Source organism: Trachemys scripta, chromosome 9 (genome assembly GCF_013100865.1).
Source record: "Trachemys scripta elegans isolate TJP31775 chromosome 9, CAS_Tse_1.0, whole genome shotgun sequence".
In the NCBI taxonomy this organism is placed as follows: Eukaryota; Metazoa; Chordata; order Testudines; family Emydidae; genus Trachemys; species Trachemys scripta.
The window spans coordinates 42,271,085-42,298,177 of record NC_048306.1 but is presented as its reverse complement, the minus strand read 5'-3'; the positions used below and the strand labels follow the sequence as shown (position 1 = coordinate 42,298,177).

Below are 27,093 nucleotides of genomic sequence, written 5' to 3'. Positions count from 1 at the left end.
CCTGCTGCCCTTGGGGCAGGGATTGGTAGTGTCCGCCTTGCTACCTGCAGCGGCTGGGAGCGGCAGGGATCCCCCCTGCCGCCGGTTCCCCCCGCTGCCCGCAGTGGCTGGGAGTGGTGGTTCCCTCCTGCTGCCCGTGGTGGCCGGGAGCGGTGGGGAGCTGCGGAGTTCCCCCCTGCCACCTGTGGTGGCTGGGAGCTGCAGCGGTACCTCACAGTTCCCTGTCTCCACATGTTGCAGGGGACCCTGCAGATCCCAGTCACAGATGTCTTTGGAAGTCACGGATTCCGTGACCTCCGTAACTAAATTGCAGCCTTAGTAATCAGTCATTATAGCACACCCATTAGTATTCTTATTACAGCTGCACTGGTGAGTCTAAACATTGAGTACACTGAGTTTTATTTCATCATGCCCACTGCAGCAGGCCAAATATACAAAGCCAATTCTAGCTATGCTTCTTGTTGTGAGGTGAATTCTACCCCCTTGCAGCGGGAGATAACGTACTTCTTTTAAAAACTTCTCCAAAAATTGGCAGGAAAATGACTCCGGAGCCCTGGTTTGACAGGTGAGTGTCCAGGGAAAGGACAGAGCTTCCTGGTTTTGCTGCCCTGTGGTGGAGGACCCTTCTCTGTTTTTATGTGGGTTGTGTGTTATAATGTCCAGGTTATGTCTCTGTGCTTTGGGACTGAAACAATGGGACAGAAGAACATCCATAAAGCCAGCTACACAATCCTTCCATTCTAAAGAGTACAAGACCCTGTTCTGCTGGATTTCCAGGAAATCCCGTTTGACTTGTTAGCTCCACCTCTACAATGTATCCTTCGTGCATTTAACCCTGTTTCGCTTTTGTTCTGTTGAGAATGACACTGGCTTCCCCAGTTGTTAATAACTTGATAGACACTTAGGTTTGGCCTTCTGGAGTCCCCTCTTTCCTTTCTGGGCACTGAGTCCCTCCTGAGCATAGCCTCAGCACAATACAGTGTTATAACAAAAGATTAGCCAAACCACCTGCCTGATTCCGCTCTTTTACTCCTTTACTCCTCTCGTTTGCATTCTCTGGATGATATTCTGGCCTGATTTGACTGCTGATTTCACACTACAGTTGAGCAGATAGTGGCTGTGTACCATTCTGCCTCCAAACAAAAGGCTTGGGACCATTTCACGAAAGCTCAGCGTAAGAACATCAGCGTGTGGTGCAAACAAGCCGAGGTTGGTAATTTTTTATTGTGTTAGATCCTCCAGAGTACAGTCTCTTTTTTAACAGGATATTGATTTTAAGTTTACGTGGGCACTTTGCTCACATGGACAGAAACAGCCTTAATGAAATGGTGCAATATGGGCCTTACTTAGATCATCTGCTGCAACAAAGGTAATATGTGTTCCATTGATGTCTCTGACTGGAGAAGGATCCTGCGTATGCTAACACAGCCCTAATAACGATAAATTGAGCCCTGTAAGCCATTGGTATTGTGTACAAGAATAACTATTGGGCCATGGTTTCTATTGTGGTATTAGGGCTGTAAACATTTGTGTACTGGTATGGAAACTGCATGGAGTCACCTGAGAGAGTATCCTAAAAAGGACTACACAGTCCTTTATCTAATCCTTGTAACAGTCTTTAGAGGTGCAAAGTTTAAAGCTGGCACAAATCCAGCAGGTCTGATGAAGGACATCATTATACTTCTGTGCCAATAGAATGTAATTAAGGCTATGTCTTCGCTGGAGACCTCACAGCGACACAGTTGTACCGCTGCAGCTGTGCCGCTGTAAGGTCTCCTGTGTAGCTGCTCTGAGAGCTCTCCCGTCGGCATAATTAAACCACCCTCAACGAGCGGAGATAGCTACGATGGCTGGGAATTTTGCCAGAAGCTGGGAATGGGCGACAGGGGATGGATCACTTGGTGATTACCCGTTCTGTTCATTCCCTCAGAAGCAACTGGCATTAGCCACTGTCGGGAGACAGGATACTGGTCTAGATGGACCTTTGGTTTGGCTCAATATGGCTGTTCTTATGATTTAGCGCTGTCCACACTGCCGCTTCTGTCACTGTAACTCAGTGGTTCTCAGCCTATTTATCATTGTGGTCCTCAGGCTGAGAACCACAGCGCCCCCCGCCCAGAGACCCCTCAATAGAGTGAGACCAGGAGCGGAGCCCTGGGCGCAGGGACAGGCAGCTGGACCCCAGGCCCTGCCATGGAGGGCCTGGCAGCCAGAGGCTGGACCCTGCTGCGGGCGGTTGGGCAGCCAGGACCTGGATTTTTTAGCACACAGCTAGGCCACAGCTGTGTGTTAATTAGGCCGCATATGGGCCCGTGGGTTGAGAACCACTGGTGTAACTTACGTCAGTCAGGGCGGTGTTTTTTCACACTCCTGACTGACACAAATTTTACTAACAAATGTGCTAATGTAGACATAGCCTAAGTTTACAGTGTAACAGTGGAATTACTTTGGGTTGTGATTAAAACTGCAGTTCCTTCTAAAGTGAGAATAAAAGATGAGAGAGACAAGGTGGGTGACGTAATATCTTTTATTGGACCAGCTTCTGTTGGTGAGAGAGAGAGAAACTTTCAACCTTACACGGAGCTCTTCCTCAGGCCTGAAGAAGAGCTCTGTATAGCTCCAAAGTTTGTCTCTCTTACCAACAGAAACTGATCAAATAAAATATATTTCCTCATCCACCTTGTCTTTCTCCTATCCTGGTACCAACACTGCTTCAACACTACAAACAATAAAATATGAGGCAGAAGAGATCTGTTCTTACCTGGCCCCTGTATGAAGCAGTGCTGCACTTTCACAGGTTAGTTCCGGAACAAATTAAGATCACCGAACACTTATTTTTATGGAAGTGATATTCTCCCAGGATTTGGCTCTCAGTTTCTAAGGATGGAAAATTTGTACACTGGAACCCATTCTTCCATCAGACCACTGGAAAGGGTCATAACACTAGATCCCTGCCTGTAGAGTTCATCTAGCTCCTCTTTGGCATGCCTGAGGAAGTGTGCAGGAGGAGACTCTGCTATAGTGAACCTTGTAAGGTCTGCAGGAGTGGCTGCAGAGATCTGCTACGCTGAGGAGATCTGTAGGCATGAAGCTCCTCTCCTGAAAACCTCATAGGATGGGGCTCCTCCCACACTGAGTCCCTCTCTTAGGCTGGGTCTACACTACCCGCCTGAATCGGCGGGTAGAAATCGACCTCTTGGGGATCGATTTATTGCGTCCCGTTGGGACGCGACAATCAATCCTCAAATTGACGCTCTTACTCCACCAGCGGAGGTGGGAGTAAGCGCCGTCGATGGGAAGCCGCAGAGGTCGATTTTGCCGCCGTCCTCACAGCGGGGTAAGTCGGCTGCGATACGTCGAATTCAGCTACGGTATTCGCGTAGCTGAATTTGCATATCTTAAATTGACCCCCCCCCCCCGTAGTGTAGATGTAGCCTTACACCTCTCCCCTTAGGAAGGCTGATGTCAAAAGTGGTGTCTTCCAAACTGTTATCCCCCCAGGATATAAAGAGTGATGTAGAACATGCTAATAATTCAGTTATTTTCAGCTAATGAAACTTAAAAAAGAAGTCTCCGTCTAGATTTAATAAAATCCTCCAGTGAATCAGTCATCGAGTCTCACAACAAAGACATTCATCAGCTGCAGAGATCCAAAACAGGCTAGGCTTGTGAATCAAAGTTCAAGAAGGAATAATTTTAAAATACTCCTGCCTCTTACACTGAACAGTGGAGACATTTGTGAATTCACAAAGTCCATTCTTTATTCACAGAGGAAGTGCTGTAAGTTTGGAAATAATCTTTTATGTTTGAAAAATAAAGTAATTGAGTCCCTGCTAATCTCAACATAACCTTAACCATGGAGCTGCCCTGGCAGCTGCATAATGAGCAAGCTGAGCCCATGTGGGAAGGTACAATGCTGTATTAATAAGAGACTGCAACTTGGGTAGGTATTTGTAGCCATTGTTTACAAAATTCGGATGGATGTAAGATAGGGTATTGACTAATCAAAGCTTGGGATGCAGAGTCAGGAGATCTAGGTTATAGTATGCCACAGACCTGCTGTGAGGCCTCGAACAACTCATTACATCTCCAGGTCTCAGTTCCCTGTTGGTAAAATGGAGATCTATCTGCTTCTGTGGCCCCAGCAATGAGGTATCTGGACACATCACAGTCATTAATGAACTGATCCCTGAGGAAGGAATATACTAATACTATCAACACTACCATTTTACACATGGGAAGCTCAAGCACAGAGTAATTAGGTGGTTGCCCAAGGTCATGAACTTTATGACAGACAGGACTTTGTCTTCTGAGTCCCAGTTCAGTGCTTGAACCACAAGACCATCCTCCTCCCAGGATGCTGTCAGGCATAGTTAAATCCTTTGTGACCCACAGAAGGAAGGGGGTAGCAAGGTTTGTCTTTCCAGGCTGACAGTGCTCCCCTGGCTTAGAATTGGAATGACAAAGGTGTGCAGCTCTCAGAAAAGATCCAGGCTGGACCCTTCCTCACCCCATACAATTCCCCTGCCACGTGGGCAGACCCTGCCTCCCACCAAGGTGTCCTATTCACCTCACTTACTATTGCTTACATTTTGCACAGCCCCACAGCATGCTGTTGCCAGGCTGCTGTACCCTCCCACCGCCTGGAACACACAGATGACTGTTCTTCTCTAACTGTAATTCTCAGAGGTCCTGGTGCTAGTTGTGGAGTGTTTCTGTCTTTCTGGCCATGCTGTGGTGTGTGATGTCAAAGCTGGGCACTGGAGCTGTGAAAAATGTAAGCACCAATCCAAAAGCAGACAGTGTTCCCCTGGCTTAGAATTGAATGACAAAGGTGTGCAGCTCTCCGAGAAGATCCAGGGGGGACCCTTCCTGACCCCATACAATTCTCCTGCCAACTATGGCATCTGGGCAGACCCTGTCTCCCACCAAGTTGTCCTACTCACCTCACTTACTATTAGTTGACCAATGGGGATAGAGTTTTCACCCTCAACAAAACTTTTAGGGGAGCTGGCTTGGACATTTCCCCAGCTCAACATCTTTATGGATGATGGAGGCACATGTCCCCCATTCTTCAGGGGAGCATGCTGCTGGGCTGTTCACCTCCCATTGCTTCATTTGGGAGCGTCAGTACCAAGAAATCCTCTTCAGTACAGTTTGCTTCTTATTTTGCAACCATCCCCATGCTGTACGAGAGACTCCTGTGGGTATGTTTACGCTGCAGGTGGAAGGTGTGATTAAAACACGTGTAGACAATCCCCAGCTAGCATTGATCTAGCTAGCTTCAGTAACAATAGCAGTAGCAGTGGCTGCCCAAGCAGGTACCCAGGGTGCTGGGCATGCACGGCTAGCCTTTACAGGTGCCCCTGTTGCATTTTCACTGCTATAAACAACAAGGAGTCTGGTGGCACCTTAAAGACTAACAGATTTATTTGGGCATAAGCTTTCGTGCGTAAAAACCTCACTTCTTCGGATGCATGCATCCGAAGAAGTGAGGTTTTTACTCACAAAAGCTTATGCCCAAATAAATCTGTTAGTCTTTAAGGTGCCACCAGACTCCTTGTTGTTTTTGTAGATACAGACTAACACGGCTACCCCCTGATACTTTTCACTGCTATAGTTACCCAAACTAGCTTTGACCTAGATAGCTCAGGTATGTCTATACATGTTACAGTCACACTTCCTGATTGCAGTGTGGACAGACCCTAAGAAGAATGTTGATAAATTGGTGAGGATTCAGAGAAGAGCCATGAGAATGATTAAAGGATATGAAAATGTGCCTTTTAGTGATAGACTCAAGGAGCTCAATCCATTTAGCTTAACAAAGAGACGTTTAAGGGGTGACTTGATCCCAGCTTATAAGTACCTACATAGGGGAAAAATTAATATTGGGCTCTACATTCTAGAAGACAAAGATATAATATGATTCCATGGCTGGATTCAAAGCTAGACAAGTTTTGACTGGAAATAAGGTATAAGTTGCAAATGGTGAGAGTAATTGATCATTGGATTTTTTTTAGATATGCTCTAGGAATTCTTTTGGGGAAGTTCTGCGGCCTATGTTATACAGGAGGTCAGTCTAGATGATCACAATGTTCCCTTCTGGCCTTGGAATCTATGAGTCTATGAAACTCTCTCTGTGTCCTAGCTGCTAACAGGTGACACAAAGCCACATTGTGCTAGAGTAAGCTACAGAAACATCTGGAAGGTTATGTAGCAAAGCGGGTAAGATTTCTGTTTATCGTAGGTATATCTTAGAGACCTAGGGTTTACTCCCAGCTGTGCCTGAAATAACCTTATACAGGCTCTGAGTTATGTTATCTGTGAATAATAGTTATCTCTCCAGCAGTATGACACTTTGGCTCAGGATAAGGGTGGTGAAGTGCACAGAACCATTAATAATTGTCAGTGGAAGATGTGTGACAAGAATTAATGGCCTATGGATGCGCACCTTCCGCTGGGCTAAAGGGGATCATGTGAGGTAGCCCATGTCTCTCATATTTTGCTTCACCCAGATTGTATGATTGACAGACCTATCATTGCAAGACTGCCTGCAGCAGGGACCAAAATTGTGAGTTGGCAGCACTGCAAAAGGGATCCTCTCCCATAAGGGGTGTTGCCTGCAGGCTCAGGGTCTGATGGGCACACAGGAAGTGTCATGGATGGAGAATCAAGCTAGAGGGATGGAAGGTGACAATTATTCATTTTTCTTATAATTAAGAACCATATACTCAAACTGGCTGTGTCTAACTGGTCAGTTTACAACCTCTCTAACTTGTTCCACTTCACCTCCCATAACTATGGGTAGCCCTCAAAATCAGAATAGAGTGGATATGTAACAATAAAGGTTACGCTTTTTGATTTAATGTAATGTGTAACAGTGACAGAAGGCTCTTTGCAGCTATGTTTCTGCTTAGAAAAAATGCAGTCTAACCTACCCCTACTGAGGTCTAACTTACCTCAGTGTATTTCCTGTGCTATACTTTGACATTAAACGATGGTATCATTTCAGTCAGCACTGCATACTATTTGTTACACAAAAGGCTTTATGCAACGTGGGAGTGAAAGACCCAGTGACCTAACCTACTGAGAAGCATTGCTTTTGTGCAGGGGGACGTTGCTTAGTAATCATAACATAGGCAAGCCATAAATCACTGTGAGGGAAGGAGCTCCACGTGGCTTCACTGCAATGGATGGGGGTTCTGATTCATCCTGCTCTGGTGCAACAAATGAGCAGGGCTGCCAGAAATTCTGTCATTAGCTTGTCACCATCGTGTGAGAGTATCCAGAGGAAGCTAAAATCCTGACAACACATCATTATTTTGCAAATTAAATAAATGCACACCTAGGCAAAACCATGAATGCAGGTGTCAGAGGATTCACATTAATAACATATTTTAGCACTAATGACCCTAATTAACATGTTGAGTGATTATTTAGGTATAAATGATTTGCTTGGTGAAAAATATAACCTCTCAGCCTCCTATTGAACTTTTCTTACTCATTGTGATTTTATTGTTTTATTTACATCATAAACACAAAATGCGCTTAGACATGCTTTTCTAAACTTATGCCTTTAAGTAGTGCTAGTAGCTGAAAGCCCATGCTGTCACAAAATAATTCACCATTTGTGTCTCCCTCATACAGCCAATGAAACTGTTGCATACGAATTAGCTGTGGAGTAAGGATGCTGATTGGTTCAGCTACTTCTGATATCACAGCTACACACTACGTGCATTTGTCATATTGTGTAATACTTTGTCTACCCTATGTAACGTTGATAAATATTTACAACAGACACATTTGTATCATAATTACAGGAAGTGCACACTAAAACACACAGCTTTCAAGAATAAAAGCTCATCCTGCTCAACAGATAAAGCAGCCCAGAATACAAGCCATAGATGTGTGGCTGAGCAATTCTGAGGTTTTGTTTGTAAGCATGTGGAACCCTCGACGAAGACACGAGTCACTTGTCCGTATTTTATAGACTGGACTAAGGGACTCGGAGATGACCTTTCTCTTTACCACCAGTACAGTAACTCCTCACTTAATGTCCTCCCGCTTAACATTGTTTCAGAGTTACGTTGCTGCTCAATTAGGGAACACGCTTATTTAAAGTTGTGCAATGCTCCCTTATAACGTCGTTTGGCTGCCTGCTCTGTCCAGTGCTTGTAAGATTCTGCGGAAGAGCAGTGACTTTACAAGGGAGCATTGCACAAGTTCCTCTTCTCCGCCTCCTCCCCCTACCTCCCCCATTGCCAAACAGCTGTTTTGTGGCACTTAGGACTTTCTGGGAGGGAAGGGGATGAGCGGGGAAACGCCGCGTCTCCACTTCTCCCCCTTCCTCCCAGAAAATCCTAAGCACTGCTAAACAGCTGTTTGGCACCACTTAGGACTTTTGGGGGGAGGGAGGAAGGGAAGGAGCAGGTATTTGGCGTGCTCCGGAGAGGAGGTGGAGTGGGGGTGGGAAGAGATGGGCCTGGAGTGGAGCGGGGACAAGAAGAGGCGGGCCTGGAGCATTCCTGGGAAAGTCAGTGCCTGTTCTTCTCCGGGGAAGCTGCTGCTGCAAAGTGCTTCCTAGCGTCCTTGCCTGCAGAGGGCTGTACCTGTGTAGGGTAAGCCAGGGGCACTTCCCAACCACAGTACAGTTCTGTATAGTATATCATGCCTTTTGTCTGCCCCCCCAAAAATTCCTTAGAACTTAACCCCCCGCATTTACATTAAATCTTATGGGGAAATTGGATTAGTTTAACATCGTTTCACTGAAAGTTGCATTTTTCAGGAACATAACTACAATGTTAAGTGAGGAGTTACTGTACTGCATAGTGTCATGGAAAGGCAATTTGTTTTTGTTTTTCCTTTCATGAGAGCTACGTAGTGGCTGGTTTTCATGCAGGAAGTCACTGCTTATCTGTGAGAGAGGCTCTGTGGCTCATATCTTATTCATAGATTTTAAGGCCAGAAGGAGCCCGTATGATCATCTATAACTCACTCAGTAAACTCTGTATCAAGCCCATAACTTCTGTGTGAGCCTATGACACTATGGGTTTCACCCAGGCCAGTAAGGGGTTGTGTCACTGGCTGTCCTGTATCCCTGGGTGCTTTTGTGCTGTGCTGCTTTGGCTCAGAGCCCTGACACCAGCAGCCTGTTCACAGAACAATGGCCTCACTCTGGCTTTCATCAGCCAGGCTATTCCTTGCAGGGTGACACCAACAGCTTCTCCAGTCCTGTGTCTCCTCAAAACCCTCTCACTGGAATCACAAATCTATAATTCGTTATGTGCTGCCCTCACAGAGATCACTCAGTAATATCAATGAACAGCGTGTTACCAGTTGGCATATGATATCTCACATGATACTCTTTAGAAACAGATTATGACAACAGGGTGTTGGGGCAATGAGAGTGTGAGGCCTGATGTGAGTTATGTTGTGGTGTGTTCTCTGTCTGTGGGCATTGAGGGACTCCCTGGCTCACAGAGCTATAGTAGCTCTCTTAGAGAGAAAGTCAGTCTTGTATTAATGCCTTCCAGTGATGGATAACCCACCAGGTCCCAAGGTAGGTTATTCCAGTGCAGCAAAAGCATAAAACAAATTAGTTTTGATGTTATATTCAATAAGAGGGGCTGCTGTATTGTGTGTATTATTCAGTCCTGGATTTAGTTTATTCTAAATAAAGCTGCCATAGCACCAGAGTGCTACAGAGTTAGATCCTGCTTTCAGTTGAGCTCAACAGACAGGTTACACGGTAATGTGAGGGTCTGAGAGGTGGCTTGGTGACTTCTTGTAGGGGGGAGGGATAGCTCAGTGGTTTGAACATTGGCCTGCTAAACCCAGGGTTGTGAGTTCAATCCTTGAGGGGGCCATTTAGGGATCTGGGGCAAAAATCTGGTCTGGGGATTGGTCCTGCTTTGAGCAGGGGGTTGGACTAGATGACCTCCTGAGGTCCCTTCCAACCCTGATATTCTATGATATGTTGGGAGTCATTTCAATGGCTGGGGTCAGGTATAGGCCCTATTCAGTACTTTGCCTATGAGGGCCTGCTGGTGCCCAGAACTGCCAAATGCTGCTGCTGAGTACAACTACTGAAGGAGTCAGTACATGAAACTTTATAGGCCAGGGTAGCTACCTAGCTACCAAGCATCATCCCTTGAATAAGATCTCTCTTAAGTACCTGCACTCCAGCTCCACCCTCCAGAGCTCCCATTTTGGGTGCTTGCCAAACCTTGCTATGCACCCTGGGCAGTGCTGGCTCCTCTGCGCCTCTCTGGCTTCAAGGCCATCAAGAATGCTAGGTATTAAAGAGTGTGAATTAATGCATCTGGGAAGATTTCCCTCCTGATTCCTGTTCCCCATCACATGTACCATTGGATCAAATGCTTGACAGAGGCCCTTGTTTGTAGCCTAGCCAGCTCTGGCTCCTGAACTTCATTGCACTGTCATCTCTGACTCTCACTAGCAAAGTCCGCATTCAGTCCTGTCCTTTTCATGGTACCTTTCCTATGGCCTTCCCTTTGCACCGATCTGAGAATATTTCTGTTTCCCACGGCTTGGCTGCTTTTTTCATGGGTAGCCGAACATGAATAGAGAGAATGCTTATTGGCTCCAGGCTCTTGTGGTAAGGTCTCCTCTTGTTTTGCTTAGTAAATGAGACTTCTCTGCATTCTCTACTGTCACTATTTATGGGACACTCAATCTTAGCAAAGCTCTTTCTGGTAAGTTGGCATTAGGAGGGGCACTTTACAACTTCTGACGGACTCTGGTAAGTAACTTTGGCATCCTAACACCTGAACATATTTACCCATCTCTCTTCCTGTGTGGTTTCTGTATTGATATTGATATTGTGCCCTATAACAGCACCCTGGGTGTGAATAACACTTTGCAGCGAGAAGGTCAGAAGTTGGGAATAGGTGACAGGGGATGGATCACTTGGTAATTACCTGTTCTATTCATTCCCTCTGGGGCACCTGGAATTAGCCACTGTCAGAAGACAGGATACTGGGCTAGATGGACCTTTGATCTGTCCCATTATGGCTGTTCTTATGTTCTAATGAAGCTGCTGGACTGGCTTCTCTGCTGTCTTGCATGTGGCGCAGGCAGACGTTTACACCTGTGCAAAGTGCAGGTGAACTGCTGCCACTCTCCCGCAGTACAGGTGCAAATCAGTTCAAGGCTGAGGACAGTCAGGCCCATGGCCCTGCCATGAGCAGCTGCAGGCTAGGCTGGCTCTGACATCACGTAATGAGAGCATAGGTGAGGCCAGGCAAGGGCGAGGTGGAGGCGGGTTGACACTCAGTCCCTTTTGGAGCCTGGTTGTGCCATCGTGATTCCTACCCCTTTTAGCTCCAAAATCTGATGTGGGAGGGCAAGTTCCTGACACAGAGTGGAAAGGACAGAGGGAGGGTTTGATAGAGGAACAGGAAGGCTGCATGGTGCACAGGCCCAGGGAGGGCATTGCAGGCACAGGGGACAGAATGGGAGCATGCTAAAAAGCAGAATGCACAGAAATCGGATCAGCATGGCCCAGAGCATATGTGGGAGTGTGTCCCCAACTCCCTCTCGTACTAACAGCTGCCCCAACTCTCTCTGCAAACAGGCTTCCTCTCTGTATCATTGTGCAGGTACAAAGGGGCTCCCTTGGCTGTGGGCTAAAGAGGCTGCACTAAGAGGTTAGCATAGGTGTAAAACATTCACTCTTGTGAGTCATTTGTATGAAACCCTCCCAAGCAGTGAGTGAAGAGCTAGGTGTATTCTGACTTGCTAACTTTAGGCAACGTGATGAAATGCATCCTAGAATACTCAAGGGGCTAATAGAGGAGGTATCTGAGCCTCTAGCTACTATCTTTGGAAAATCATGGGAGACGGGAGAGATTCCAGAAGACTGGAAAAGGGCAAATATAGTGCCCATCTATAAAAAGGGAAATAAACTAACTGGTCTGTAGTTTCCTGGGTTGTTTTTAACTTCTGTGCCAGGGAAGATAATGGAGCAAGTAATTAAGGAAATCATCTGCAAACACTTGGAAGGTGGTAAGGTGATAGGGAACAGCCAGCATAGATTTGTCAAGAACAAATCATTTCAAACCAATCTGATAGCTTTCTTCGATAGGATAACGAGTCTTGTGGATAAGGGAGAAGCTGTGGATGTGGTATACCTAGACTTTAGTAAGGCATTTGATATGGTCTCGCATGATATTCTTATTGATAAACTAGGCAAATACAATTAAGATGGGGCTACTATAAGGTGGGTGCATAACTGGCTGGATAACCATACCCAGAGAGTTGTTATTAATGGTTCCCAATCCTGCTGGAAAGGCATAACAAGTGGGGTTCCGCAGGGGTCTGTTTTGGGACCGTCTCTGTTCAATATCTTCATTAACAACTTAGATATTGGCATAGAAAGTACGCTTATTAAGTTTGCGGATGATACCAAACTGGGAGGGATTGCAACTGCTTTGGAGGACAGGGTCATAATTCAAAATGATCTGGACAAATTGGAGAAATGGTCTGAATTAAACAGGATGAAGTTTAACAAAGACAAATGCAAAGTGCTCCACTTAGGAAGAAAAAATCAGTTTCACACATACAGAATGGGAAGAGACTGTCTAGGAAGGAGTACGGCAGAAAGGGATCTAGGGGTTATAGTGGACCACAAGTTAAATATGAGTCAACAGTGTGATGCTGTTGCAAAAAAAGCAAACATGATTCTGCGATGTATTAACAGGTGTGTTGTGAGCAAGACACGAGAAGTCATTCTTTCGCTCTACTCTGCTCTGGTTAGGCCTCAACTGGAGTATTGTGTCCAGTTCTGGGCACCGCATTTCAAGAAAGATGTGGAGAAATTGGAGAGGGTCCAGAGAAGAGCAACAAGAATGATTAAAGGTCTTGAGAACATGACTAATGAAGGAAGGCTGAAAGAATTGGGTTTGTTTAGTTTGGAAAAGAGAAGACTGAGAGGGGATATGATAGCAGTTTTCAGGTATCTAAAAGGGTGTCATAAGGAGGAGGGAGAAAACTTGTTCATCTTAGCCTCCAAGGATAGAACAAGAAGCAATGGGCTTAAACTGCAGGAAGGGAGGTCTAGGTTGGACATTAGGAAAAAGTTCCTAACTGTCAGGGTGGTTAAACACTGGGATAAATTGCCTAGGGAGGTTGTGGAATCTCCATCTCTGGAGATATTTAAGAGTAGGTTAGATAAATGTCTATCAGGGATGGTCTAGACAGTATTTGGTCCTGCCATGTGGGCAGGGGACTGGACTCGATGACCTCTCGAGGTGCCTTCCAGTCCTAGAATCTATGAAAAAATTGTCATATCTCCTGGGTATCACTTGGCTGTGTGGTTGTCAGAAGGCTTTGGTACCTTCCACAATTGGGAATGGCTGAATGGACACAGTGTCCCGTCCTCAGCTGGATCCTTAATGGAGCTGCAGTAATGGTTCATGGCTCCATTGCTCCAGCTTCACGTTGATGGAGCAGGGGGGCAAATACAACCCCCTTGAGTGATTCACCATTTCCTCCTGTGAGCAGTTGGACATCAGCAGCTCATACAGGTGATGGCTCAAATCTGGTTCCTGGCTGCCTCTCAGCTGCTTAGCAGTACAATACAATACAAAACCAGAGAAGAGGCTTCTCCCAGCCTGCAGCACCAGAACTGGCACTAAACTACTTCATAGACCTGCTTTGCAACCTGGGCAGGTGTGAAGAGGATGTATGGCAGGGCAGGGCTGAGCAAGGGTGATGGGGAGGGACAAGGTGGGGCATTGCTGAGCAAGGTGCATGTTGGGGAAACACTGGGTGAGGGCAATGATTCAGGTGGAGGGCAGTGCTGGGTGAGTGTGTTGGGGAAGTGGGTGGAATATTTTATGCCAGGAGTGTTTTACAATGTGAATGGTCTTTGCTGTTATGTGGTTGGGGCAATGAAGTACTCCTCACATGCTCTTTTTGGTAGCACTGGGTTTGTTCCTTGCAGACTCTTAAAACAAACAAGTGGCTTGTAACCTTACATTGAAAGATCTTCTGTTTAAACCTTAGGAAATCCGCAACATTCATAATGATGAACTCATGGGTATTCGAAGAGAAGAGGAAATGGAAATGTCTGATGATGAGCTAGAAGATCCTTCAGAGACGAAAGAAACAGAAGAATCAGGTACAATCGTTTGCTATGGATGATAAATATATCTGCATGTGTGTCTGCAGTGTGTGAATTCCTTGGGGAGCCCCGAATGACCAGCTCATTTCCACAGCTAGGAACCTATCACCTAATCTGAACAATGGAGCTTCTACTGCAGTTTTCTACAATTAGGATTTAGAAGCCCAAAATCTCAGGAATATTGGACTCTGGGCTTTGGTTATCCCTGGACTAATGTGCTTCAAATTCCTGGAGAATAGAAACAGAGGAACTGCCAGACTGCATCAAAGCCGAGGTCCATTTAGCCCAGTTTCTCATCTTCAACAGTGGCCAGCACCAGCTGCTTCAAAAGGAGGCGTAAGAACCTTGCAGAAGCAGATGTAGGGTAATCTTCCTTCCCATCAGGCTCTCATCCTAATCCCTAATAGTCAGAGACTGGCTTAAATCCTGAAGCAGGAGGTTTTATAGCCACTCAAAATGTCTGTTAATATTAATGATTATAACTCAGGATATTCTTGTTAGTGATACAAATGTCTAATTCCTCTTCGATTCTTGCTAAAGTTTTGGCCTCAATGACACCTTGTTGCAGTGAGTTCCACTGGTTAATCACGCTTTGTGTTAAAAGGCATTTATTTTTGTCAGTTTTGAATATGCCACCTTTGAGTGTCATATTCTTGTGTTATGAGGCAGGGAGAATAGAAGTTCCTAATCTCCCTTCTCTAAACCGTTCATTATTTCTATAGTTTGATCATGTCCCTGCTTATTTGTCTCTCAGCCTTTTCAATCTCTCTTACAAGAGTTTTCCAGGACCTTGATTATACTTGCTGCCCTTCTCTGAACCCCTTCTAGTTCTGTAATATCCTTTTTGAGACAGGGTGACCAGTAGGCTGACCAATTTACATAATAATATTAGAATATCTTCTGCATTATTCAGGGGCAGCACCAGCCTCTTCCCGTTGGGAGCTAGACAGAAAATTGGGGGAGGGGGACTGCTTCCTCCTCACCACAAGGCCCAGCCCTCTCCATGGCTCTGTCCCTGCTCCTCCTCAGTTAAGTGCCATCCCCACCTTCTTTCCTCTAAAATCCCCAGGTTGGAGGCCAGAAGCTAGAGCTGGGCAGCGCAGGGTGGCTGCTGTGCTGTCTGGTGCCATGGTGCAGGAGACTGCAACGCTTCCCTGTCTCCTTCTCCTGCTGCTGCTTGGGGCCCTGGGGCTGCGGCTGCTCCTCAGCTCCCCCCCGCCCTTTGACTGTTCACAGCTCGTAAAAGCCGCCTGGGTGGGGGGACCCAGCTCTGGGGCTGGCAGAACCCTCAGGGAGCAGCAACCACATAGAGTGGGGCCCAGGAGCTTTGGCCAGACTGTGTCAGTCTGGGCTGCTGTGGGGAGTCCCGGACTCTATACCTGCTGTGGGCGGTGCACCCCATTGGGCAGGGACACAGGCTGGGGGCTGCTGTTGGGCACCCGAGCCCCTGCCTAGGCTTACTTCTGCACTGCTGCTGGCACTGCCTTCAAAGCTGGATGGCCTGAGAGCAGCGGCTCTGGCTGGGTGCCCAGTTCTGAAGGCAGCAGAGAAGTAGCAGCAGAAGCAGCAGCAGCAGCGAAGTATCTATGTTTGACCTTTGTACTGGAGGGGTGCCTATAAGGGGAGGCTAAGGTAAATTTGGGGGTGGCTTTAGCCTCCGCAAGCCCCCCTCTAGCACCGCCCCTGGTATTATTCACCTCTGCATTCCTTATGCACCCTAACATCTTGTTTCCTCTTTTGACTGCAGCAGCACACTGTGCAGAGGTCTCCATTGAGCTATCCACAGGGATGCCATGCTCTTTCTTGAGCTGATGTAGTTAATTTGGATCCCAGTAAGAATTATAGCTGAGTGAGAGCTTTGCTGTCGTAAAGGTTAAGACCCGCTTTCAGTTTAAGGGTTGGCAGTTCTAAGTGCTCTAAACTCTATACAGTTAATCACATTGCCTTGAAATTTAGAGTGTCTCATGGGGGTGCAGGGTACAGTCAGTGATCTAAATTTGGAGCCATTGGACCTACCATCTCAAGGTAGTCCTGAGATACAGTCCCCTAAATACACCTTTACACGTACTCTATTATTATTATTCTATTACATACACAGGATTTTAAAAAGACATTATTAAGATTGCAGTATCAAACACTCAAAAATGTCAGACTGAAAACTGCCCATGCAGCCCATTCACCGGCCCCTCTCCATGCTTTTGCATTATGATACATCTTAATTACATGTTCACAATTTTTTCCACAGGATCCCTGCCTCGTTCAGTGCACAGGATAGATGGTGCTTACTGAATTAGCAGCTATTCACTATTTTGTTTTGTCCTTATTGTTCAGTGTGTGGCCTATGCTTTATTTACTGCCCATTGCTCAAATCCTGTTCTGAAGGATCTCTCAATTAATTCCTCATGTTGTTCATCGATACGGTATCTGAATGCTTCACAAATATTTGTGAATTTATCTTCACAGTAACCTGAGATGAGGGGGTAATATGATTACCATTGTGTAGATAGGGAACAGAGTGATTAAGGTCACACAGATCTCTGCCACTTGAGCTAATGGAAAAATGGATAGTGATAGTAGATTATCATCCTCTGTGTGGGCCAGCCACAGAGGGGATGGGGCACTTTGCCATTGGGTTTCACAGCTGTTTGCTGACAGCAGAGGACTGGTGAGACTCAGGGATGCTGGATTCCATTCCAGCATCCAGAGGGGAGTGCATGCTAGTCGGCACAGACCCTTCTGTCCCCTCCCCTCCAACCTGTCCTAGTCCCTTTTCCCCACTCCTGGCTCTTCATCCCAGATCCAGGTTCCTTAGCTAGATTCCATGTACCAGTTTTCCCCCCACTTTCAGTCCCAGTCTCCTGGCCCAGTCATTTCCTGTCACCTCCTCAAGTCCCCAACTCCTTGTCTCCATTCTCCTTGTCCAGCCAGACCCAATTCTCCCCCTGCATCTTGGCTCTTCATCAGATCTGTTTCCCCACGCCCCTCATCTCCCTCCTACAGATTGTCATTCCCAGTCTCCTTGTCCAAACAGTCCCAATCTCCCCCTCCTAAACTCCCAGCTTGAGTTTCCCTCTCTCCTGTCAGCCTCCAGTTCCTGTCTCTCCATCACCACCCCTTGTTTTTTAGTCCCAATTTAGTCCCACTCCCCCCACCCCCAGGATTCAAATCAGGCAGCTTTTTCCTCCATGGTGCCTGGGCCTATGAGGCTTGGAGTGGGGGTGGGAGGGGTTGCTGAGAGCACAGGAGGAAGAGTCTATCTTCTCTCATTTCTGATGCCCTACTTGGGGCCACTCCATGGTAGCCCAGAGCTGTAACTGCCCACTCAGCTGCGGGATAGAGCATGCCCAGTATGGCCAGACTCTTTGGAGATATTAGCTGTTAAAATCTAAGATGTCTTTACTGAGCATGTGCAAACTGTTATCTTTCAAAGTCTTGTAACTTGGTCAAATTTGGGCAGATTTTCGTGGGGATGACAAAATGCACATCCTTGATACAAAGGTCACCTCCCGCCAGATTTCTAATACTTGCTGCAAAGTGTGGGATGCTAGAGTTGTTTGAATGAAAAGTCACCAGAACTTTTTAACATTGGCAAAACAGTGTATTTTCCCCCAGCCTTGTCAGAAACCACTGAACTGCTTTGGCTGGGGAAAAAAAAAATTTCAGCCTGGGGCAGGCCCCTGGCATGGAAAATTTCAGCTCAGATGGTTAAAGTTTGGCAAAATTCTATGCAACTGAAAACACGGTCTTGTAATGGAAGTGTCAGGCAGCCTTAATAACAGATAGTGCTACCAGCCCTGCCTATAATCACATTACTTGTAAGACAGTTGTACCTAGAGGCTTCCGTTAATATCAGGGTCCATTATGCCAGGAGCCACACAGACACATACTGACAAACAGCCCAGCCCCAAAGAACTTATAGTCTAAATAGACTTCGCAGACAAAGGTTGGGAGGAAGTAAATTGTGTTATCCCCATTTTACAGATGGTGTCTGAGGCCCAGATCCTCTGAGGTATTTAGGCCCCAGACCTCCATTGATTTCAATGGGAGTTAGGCACTGAAATACCTTTCAGGATCTGGGTGTACGTGATTGGCCCAAAGTCATGCTTTTGGGCAGAGCCAGGAACTGAACGCAGGACTCTTACTCACAAGACCGACATTGCTTTCCTTTTATTTGTTTTTTTTTAATGTTTGTTCCCTGTCTTCATCATTCTTCTAGCACTGATATCCCAGGCAGAGGCCCTAAAGGAGGAAAATGACAGTTTGCGCTGGCAGCTGGATGCCTACAGGAATGAGGTGGAGCTGTTAAAGCAAGAGCAGGGTAAAGCGAACAGAGATGAAGACACAACTAGAGAGCAGCAGTTAAAACTCCTCCAGCAAGCTTTACAGGGAATGCAGCAGGTAAGGCTACTCTTTCCTATAGTCACAACCTTGGTATGAATGCAAAGTGGCCTCAGCTTCTCTCCATGGCTCTAAAATGGGAGTAATGGCAACACACTCAAAAAGCCACTTTCCTTTTTTTCAGCTGGAGCACCAGCTAATATCTTGGAAGTTTATATTCAGATGAAAGCAGCTTTCTGCCATTCCCAAGATTACAAAAACAATAGAACTCCTGGGTGGATATGAACTGATGACAATCACCTGGAAGTCTAGTTCTGTTATTTACACATTAATGCATCCGACAGCTGTGTCTGAAATGTAGGTGTCAGGGACCCCAGGGTCTGGTCTTTGCCCCAGCCTGTAAGGAGTCCCTTGGGAGTGACACCTTTGATTCTTGGAACCCCCAGGGTTCTCACAGATCCACACCTGTGACCGCCAAGACTCCAAAACTGGACCTTTGGGCACCTGTGTTCCCTGTTTCTCTCTGTGTCTTCTTGCAGCGAATCCGGCCACGGCAGACTCCTGTGGGGCACTTATACAGTACCCCTCCAGGCCACAGTGCTCTCAGTGGGTATGCCTACACTGCATTGTAAGCCTTGGCGCAGTCTCAGGATTGAACCCAAGCCCTCCTTCCATCTTAGACACAAATCTGTCAGACTCGGGCTCAGACCCGAGGGCCTAGTACCCTACAAGAGTGGAGGGTTTGAGCCTGAGTCAAGCCAGGACCTAAGGTTTGAGCCCTATCACTTTGCACTGTAGACGCAACCGCTCTGGGATAAACCACATGCCTGATTGCTTCAGAAACCTCTGCCACCACTTTACCCACAGTCGGCGTTCCAACACCAAACTTGCTGGCAATGAACCTGTAGCAATCTGGGATAGCCAGCTTCCAGATGGTTACAGTAACTCGCTTCTGCACCAGCATGGATGCCCTCATGCATGTATCTTTATGCTGGAGAGTTGGGGCAAGCTGCTCACAGTGCTCCAGAAATGTAGTTTTCTTCATGTGAAAGTTCTGGATCCACTGCTGGTTGTTCCAGGTTTGCAAGACAATGTGGTCCCACCAGTCTGTGCTTGTGGCCCTGCACCTGAAGCACTGGTCTATGTAGCAGCTATGGCAAGCGTCATGAGCAGCATCAGCCAATTCGAGTCTGCGATGTCTGTGTCCTCCTCCTTCTGCTCCATCATTAGCTCTGTCAAATGCCTTGGGTGGGTCAGAAAACTCTGCTGAAAGTTCACTAGCGTCTCACAGAAGCTCTGCCCACCTCCTGAAACAGGAGTGAAAGCCCAAGCAGAAGTAGTTCTTCAAATCTCTTCTCCATTTTGCTGGCTCCAGTTGTTGGGAGCCTGCAGACCAAAACGATGGCTTGGCAGAATGTGTTTGGTGAGCTGTTCAAACTTCCAGTAATGTGCCAGGTGGACAGCCAAATTTTCCCATGCTGCACCTCAAACAAAAGGCTAGAGCAGCCACATTTTGAGAGGGTGCTAGGGAGTCTGGAATACAGTTGGTTGGATTTGGGTCTGCATACTGTAGTGTTGATGCCAGAGCCCTGGGTTCAGGTCTGGGTTGGAAAATCCTTGATTTAGGGCTGGCAATCAGTGTAGATGCTCAAGGCCATGGTTCTCAAACCCGGGATCCTGTAACTCAAGTTCCACTAGCCCTGGGCTTACATTGCAGTGTAGCTATACCCAATGAGCATTTGAAGCACTATCAAAACAGGGTAGAGTTTATTAGTCAACTGGAACACAGCATCGGGATGTCCATAGATAAGCCTAGAGAAGCAAAGGTTAAAACAGAGTTCAAGATGGCCAATGCCGGGACTCCCTTAAGTCATGCTGCTGAAGGAAATGTCTTGTTTTCCTCTCTCTTTCTCTGTCCCTTTGTCTCTCAGTCCCAGGTGAGTTTGTGAGTCTCTGCAAAGGCCAGCTCTGAGACCAGCCACCTGATACCTTTCCCCTTTGTTCTCCATCTGGGACCTTTGCTCTGCTTCCCTGTCGAGGTGTGGGGGAAAATTGTCTTCCTCTTGGTTTTTGGTTGCTAAGTGTGAACAGCCTGGCCATTGGGGTTCCTGTTGTTTTTCCAGATCCTCCATTTCTCTGGATCACTTGCAGCCAGCCAGTCCTTTAATGACCCATTCATACTACCCTAGACAGTTAAAATGCCTCATGTCCCCTGCTCTGCCCCAAGAGCAGCTTTTAATTCTTTACACTCTGTGCATAGCAATGCAAAGCACAGAGGAAAACTGAGGCATGTGCAGGAATGATAAAAATAGTACCAAAATTTCTACTTTATCACAATAGTTAACATCTCAGTAACTACATGGTGTGAACTATCTATTTATTGTTAACTTGGGTGTGCAGGAAAAGTGGAAATTACAAGCTATTTTTGTCTTTGTTAATGGAATGTTCTGGGTTTCTAATACAGCGAGAGGGCACTGGGGGCAAACATGTTCCCAGTGACTTCCCCTCTGGTGTATGGATACATGCTATAACTGGAGGTAGCGAGGAGAGAGAGAAAATATGAGGCCTTTGCAGCTACAGCTTTAATCTCCCTAATGCCAGCACAGTGTTGCTTGTAAATCTTGACAGCAGCCTCAGACAGTTCAGGCAGACTGACCTCCAAAATTTATGGAGTCCATGACAGACCAGTGGGCTACTCTATTGAAACAAGAGTGTCTGAGGTTCTGAGTGAGTTGGGTATCACTGGGGGATGTGTTGCAGTTTGCTATGTGTTGAGGATAGCGGTGAAAGTCTTATGGAGCATTGGAGTGTGATATTGGCCCATTGTAGGTCAGGCACAAAGGATGCAAGGCACTATTCCCTCAACTTTATATTTCCATATTTTAAATATTGTGGGTAGGTGGGATTGGCCCTGAAGCAGCCTTCCCAGTCTTTTAAACACTGTTGCCAATGCTCACAGCTGGGGACAAGTCTTGTGAGATTTGGTGGGGGGATGTTTTAAGCCCCAGCTTCTGGGGCCACGTGATGATGTGAGACTCAGCTTTCATTTACAGAGAAGTAAGTTTCTAGCTCAGATGGGCAAATAATTGATTTGATTTGTTGGCAATGTTTTCAAAAATTCAAAACCAAAGTTTATCAGAATATTTAGTTAATTGAAACACTGGAAACATTTTTCCTTTGGGTTGGTGGAATTATTTCATTCAGCACAAATGGAAATGTTTTGTTTCAGAAATATTTAAGAAAACCAAAGGAAATGAAGGGATCAATTCAAAAACTGCCACAGGAAGAGGAGGAGTCCTCCCCTCCCCCTTAAAATCTTTAGCTCTGTGGTTAGGACATTCACCTGGGATGGGGGAGACTAGGGTTACCATCCGTCCGTATTTCCCCGGACATGTCCGGCTTTTGCGTCTCTAAATAGCTGTCCGGGAGGAATTGGTAACAAGGTTAAAAGGTCCGGGATTTTCCCCCCTCGCCTCCCTCCCTCCCTTCCATGCAGAGTGCGGCTGTTGATTGGGTGGCTGGGCCTGATTGAGCCGCTCCCATTGGCCTCCAGCAGCCAGAGCCCCTCCCCTGCTCTCCCCCTGCTGCCTGCAGCCCTGCAGTGTGTTTTGCCTACATGTTGACATGGGCATGCTAAGGGGAGTCCTGGGGGGCAGTCCCGGGGGGCAGTCAGGGAGCAGGGGGAGGGTTGGATGGGTCCCCGGCCTCCACCTGCCACCCCCCTCCCCCGTGTCCCCCCCTCCTCCCTGCCTGCCTCTCCCTTGCCTGCTTGTACTGCCAGAGCCAGCAGCAACTGCTGTCTGCTGCCCCCGGGTCCTAGTGCCCCCCATCCACTAATGGCAAGACAGGTTGCCCTTACCCTGCCCTTCCACCCTAGCCCCGAGCCTCTCCAACGCCCCAAACCCCTCATCCCCCGCACCCTAATCCTCTGCCCCAGCTCTGAGCCCCCTCCTGCATTATGAACCCCTCATCCTCAGCCCCAGCCCTCATCCCCCCGCACCCTAAACCTCTGCCCTAGCCCTGAGCCCCCTCCTGCATCATGAACCCCTCATCCTCAGCCCCAACCCTCATCCCCCTGCACCCTAATCCTCTGCTCCATCCCTGAGTACCCTTCCTGCATCATGAACCCCTCATCCTCAGACCCACAGCCCTCACTCTTGCACTCCCTCCTATCCCCAAACTCCCTCCCAAACCCCCTCCCCCTTCCCTCACCCCCTCCTGCCCTCAAACTCCCTCCCAAAGCCCACACCCCCTCCCTTTGCACCGCGTCCCACCCCCAAACTCCATCCCAGAGTCTGCACACCCATCCCCTGCCCCAGCCCGGAGCCTGCACCCAGCACCCAAACTCTATCCCAGAGCCTGCACCCTGCACCCCTCCTGCACTCTAAGCCCCAGCCCAGGACCTGCACCCCAGACCTCCTCCCCCCACCCAACCCCCCTCCCAGAACCTTAGGCAGGTGGGGGGGCGGGTTCTGGACACCACCAAAATTTCTATAACCCTGCCACCCATGCGAGTGGATAAGGGTCGGGGCAGTCAGGGGACAGGTAGGGTCCTAGGGGGGCAGTTAGGGTGGGGGGTTCTCAGCAGGGGGCAGTCAGGGGATAAGAAGCAGGGGGGGTTGGGAGTTCTGAGGGGGGCAGTCAGGGGGTGGGAAGTGGAAGGGAGTGGATGGGGGCAGGGCAGGGCTCCCCCCCCCCCCCCCAGTGTCCTCTTTTTTGATTGTGGAAATATGGTAACCCTAGGGGAGACCCAGACTTGAATCCCCATTTTAAGACCAGGAACTTAAACCCAGGTCTTTCAGCTACCATGTTAGTGGACTAACCAGCAGGCTATAAGGTATTCAGAAATAGGGCTTTCCTATGTTGAAGCTGTTCCACTTGTATAAGATACAGTCATTGGTCCAGAAAGAGAATGTGTGACACTGACTCTAGCCCAGTGGTTGGGGCTCTCATTGGTGGGAGAACACCTAGCTTCCAGTCCCAGATCCACTCAGGATATGTCTACACTACCTGCCGGATTGGCGGATAGTGATCGATCTATCGGGGATCAATTTATTGTGTCTAGTGTAGACACGATAAATTGATCCCCGATCGCTCTGCCATCGACTCCTGTACGCCACCATGGTGAGAGGCTGAAGCGGAGTCGACGGGGGAGCGGCAGACGTCGGCCCCGTACCGTGAGGTAAGTCGACCTAAGATACGTCGACTTCAACTATGCTATTCTCGTAGCTGACGTTGCGTATCTTAGGTCAATTCCCCCTCCAGTGTAGACCAGGCCTTAATAGCCCACAGCCCAGGTGAGGGCCCTAACTGCACCACCTTCTCCTCCTATGTTTTGGGGCCTAAATCCCCTTGTGTATCTAGCCAGAAAAATCAAAACAAGACTTTTGGGGAAATGTCTTGGCAAAAGTTTCGGCATTTCCACGTTTTTTTTTTCGTTTTGACCAAAACTATTTACCACACGTGATGCAAATTTATGAAGTGTTTCAGTTGCTCTATAGTTGTCTTTTTCATCAAAACCAAGTTTCAGTCAAAAAAATTTCACCCCGCTGTAGTTCTTAGCCCTCATGCTGCAAAAAGAAGCTTGAAAATATGATCCAAGTGCAGCCCAAAGGCTCAGTAACTAGAAGGCAAACCCAACCTTTTTTTCTTCTTCTTCATATCTCATGATTTTTAAGCAAATCTCATGATTTTAGGGCCTGACTCTTGATTTTAACTGCTTAGGGTTGGCAATGTTGCTTAACAAGGCTTGCGTTTGTGCTATATAAATAATATCCCAATGTAAAATACGATAGCGTCTATCAGCCAAGTTGCTTCACAATAGGAACTGTGCAGAATAGCCCACCACAAGACAGACCCCAGGACGAGCAACCTCGGAGATCCCTCACCTTATCTGGTGCTGGGTCAGTCCACTGCCCTTTTTAAACAAGTAAAGGTCACAGAGGAACAAAGGTCGTCACAAAAGCACCTGAGCTTTAAAAAAGTATTAACATTTTAATGATCACTTGTTCCTGGCCTCCCCATATTGACAGTTCTCCTTCCTGGTTGTAGGGAAAGCCAGATCCTCTGCTGTCTCTTCTGCTTCAGCTGTTGGGCTCAGGGGGCCAGAATTTGCTGCAGAAGAGAAAATCTGCTTCTGCAGGAAGATGATCAGGAGAGCTAAGGGACCCTGCCCCTCCTTATGCCCAGCACCCCCTAGCCCAGAGACCTCCACTATAGATCTCTATGCCCAGCCCCCAACCCCTCCCAGAGACCTCTCCCACTGGCCTTCCACCACAACTGCCCAGCACCCTGCACACCACACCGCTCACCCAGCACCCCCCACCTATAGACCTTTCCACTACTCACCACGTTCCTCAGACTCCCACCATCACAGCACCCCATATTCCTGAGGGGATTCTGCACCAAAAAGTTAAAAATTCTGTGCACAATATTTTAAAATTCTGCAAATTATATTTGTCAATAAATAAATGTAGAGGCTCCAACATGGCAGTGGGGAGCACAGGCCACTGGTTGCAAGAAGGTGGGAGATTACCCTGCAGCCTCCCCCACCCCACCCCACCCTGGGACAGGGACTTGGCAGTGGGGCTGCACCCAACCCTGACACAGTGCAAGGGCCTGGGGCCCTGCCCCGCTGTGCCTGGGGCCCTGCCCCCCTGTGCCAGGCACACCAGGTGTGGGTGAGCAGGCTCAGTCTGGCAGCAGGATCCAAGTGCAGAGGGACTTAGTGTGGGGGGATCCAGATAGGGGTAAGAGTTCTCCGTGGGGCAATCTGGGTGTGGGCAGCTCAGTGGGAGATCTGGATGCACAGAAGCTCATTGGGGGGTTCCAGGTGCAGGGGCAATGGGACTCTGCAGGGGATCCAGGAGAAGGTGTTTGAGGCTCAGCAAGGGGGGAGTCTAGGTGTAGGGGAGGTGGGGTTCATTTGGGTGGGGGTGCAGGTGGTTGGGGTTTAGATGGGAGGGTGGTACAGATGCAGGGGAGGTGGGGCTTATCAGGGTGAGGGTTCGATGGGCCTGCTTAACAGGAGAGCCCCAGCTTCTGCTAAGGGGATGCCGCATGCTGGGCTCCAGCTTCCCCCCTGCCTCCACTTCCCCCATTCCCTTCTCTTCCCCATCCCATGCCCCTTCCCCACTGCTCCATCTCCTCCTCATCCCACCCCCTTCCTTCCTCCCTGCCTTTTTCCCCAGCCCCCGCTTCCCCTGCCCCATTCTCTTCCCCATCCCATGCCCCTTCCCCACCACTCCATCTCCTCCCCAGGCTTGGAGGGCAGGGGGGAAACTGCCCCCCAGCACGAGCCAGTGGAGCGGAGCAGGCTGGGGCCAGGTCGCTCTACTTCCCGCTGCCCAGTGAGTGCAGGGCGGGCCCGACCCCTGCTGCAGTCCCCCAGGATGCGTAGCTCATGGGAGGAGGTTTGGAGGGGGACGGGGTGGAGAGGGATCAGAGCTGCGACGGAGCAGGGGTGGGAAGAGGTGGGGTGGGGGCAGAGCAGGCGTGGGGACAGCTTTCCTGGCCGGCTCAGCCTGCCGAGGGATTGGGCTGGCCAGGGCCCCTTCTGACTCTGGGCCCGGCGCCATGGTAAACCTGGTACTGCATTCTGAGACTATATAGATACCAGGAGGAACTCCCTAGAAGCGAAAAGATATTTGTTTCCTGTTGTGACGGTCCACGCTCCTGAGGTCATCCGTCACCGTCCGTAAAGCAGCCCTTCAGCACAGGGCAGCATGGCCTAGCAGCCGGAGTCTATAGCGCCACCCTTCGGTGCAGGGCAGTGTGGCCTAGCGGCCAGAGTCCATAAAGCTACCCTTTGGCGCAGGGTAGCATGGCTTAGTGGCCAGAATCTATAGCACTGGGGTGCGGCTGCCCCGGTAGGGGGGGCCCAGGCCCACTCAACTCCACTGGGCCCCAACCCAGGGCCCTAACAGTGTCATAGCGGCTTGCCACTGACTCAGCGGGGGGGGGGGGTCCTACTGAAACATGCTGAGTTTCCCTGGGTGGGAGGTACCACTCCGACATCCTCCCTGGGTCACTTCCAACCAGAGTCTGTGATGGGGTTTCCCATGAGACGTCGAATCCCCTGTGTTCGGCAGGTCCAGTCGTCTCCAGAGTCTCCTCCAGTCGCCGGGATGCAGGCGGACTGTGGGTGGCTGCGATTCCCGGCGTAGTCAGAGGCTGTGGCAGGCCCTCCGCAGGAGCTTCCCAGGCAGGTCCTTCCCCTGCAGCCTCCAGCCCAGAATGAGCCAGTCTCCCTCCCTTTATACTGCTAGAGCACTTGGAGCATGCCCAGTCTTGCCAGCGGGACTTCCGCTGTCAACACCTGGGGCTTAATCCTGTCTGGGCTAGTGCGGGGTAAGCCGACCCTGTCACACCTGTAGAAAGACAAAGCAATCTCATAAATCTATTTTTGGAGGTGTCCTATATTAGCATTGCTATGAGTAGATGATAATTGTTCTGAAGTGTAGCAAAATATGTTATTTCAATAATTATTATTCTGTGGGTGGGGGAGAAAAAAGTGCTGTCAAGCTGGACAGATAGGGGAAAAAAATGGACTATTTTAGGCCTGGAAAAATAGCTAGCCTAAAACATAACTGCACAAAAAGGGGTTGAAT

The 27,093-nt window shown here is 48.4% G+C and overlaps 1 protein-coding gene across 3 annotated transcripts in view; it reads left to right on the top strand.

Moving 5' to 3' along the window:
- ENOX2 (ecto-NOX disulfide-thiol exchanger 2) overlaps positions 1 to 27,093 on the top strand; it is a gene marked incomplete at its 3' end in the record, with an annotated part of 140,446 nt that overhangs the window by 96,671 nt on the left and 16,682 nt on the right. For all 3 annotated transcript variants that reach the window (XM_034781232.1, XM_034781231.1, XM_034781233.1), the window contains 3 exon segments: positions 1,103 to 1,209; positions 14,029 to 14,143; positions 18,363 to 18,544. In XM_034781232.1, coding sequence (XP_034637123.1) covers positions 1,103 to 1,209; positions 14,029 to 14,143; positions 18,363 to 18,544 — 404 coding nt within the window.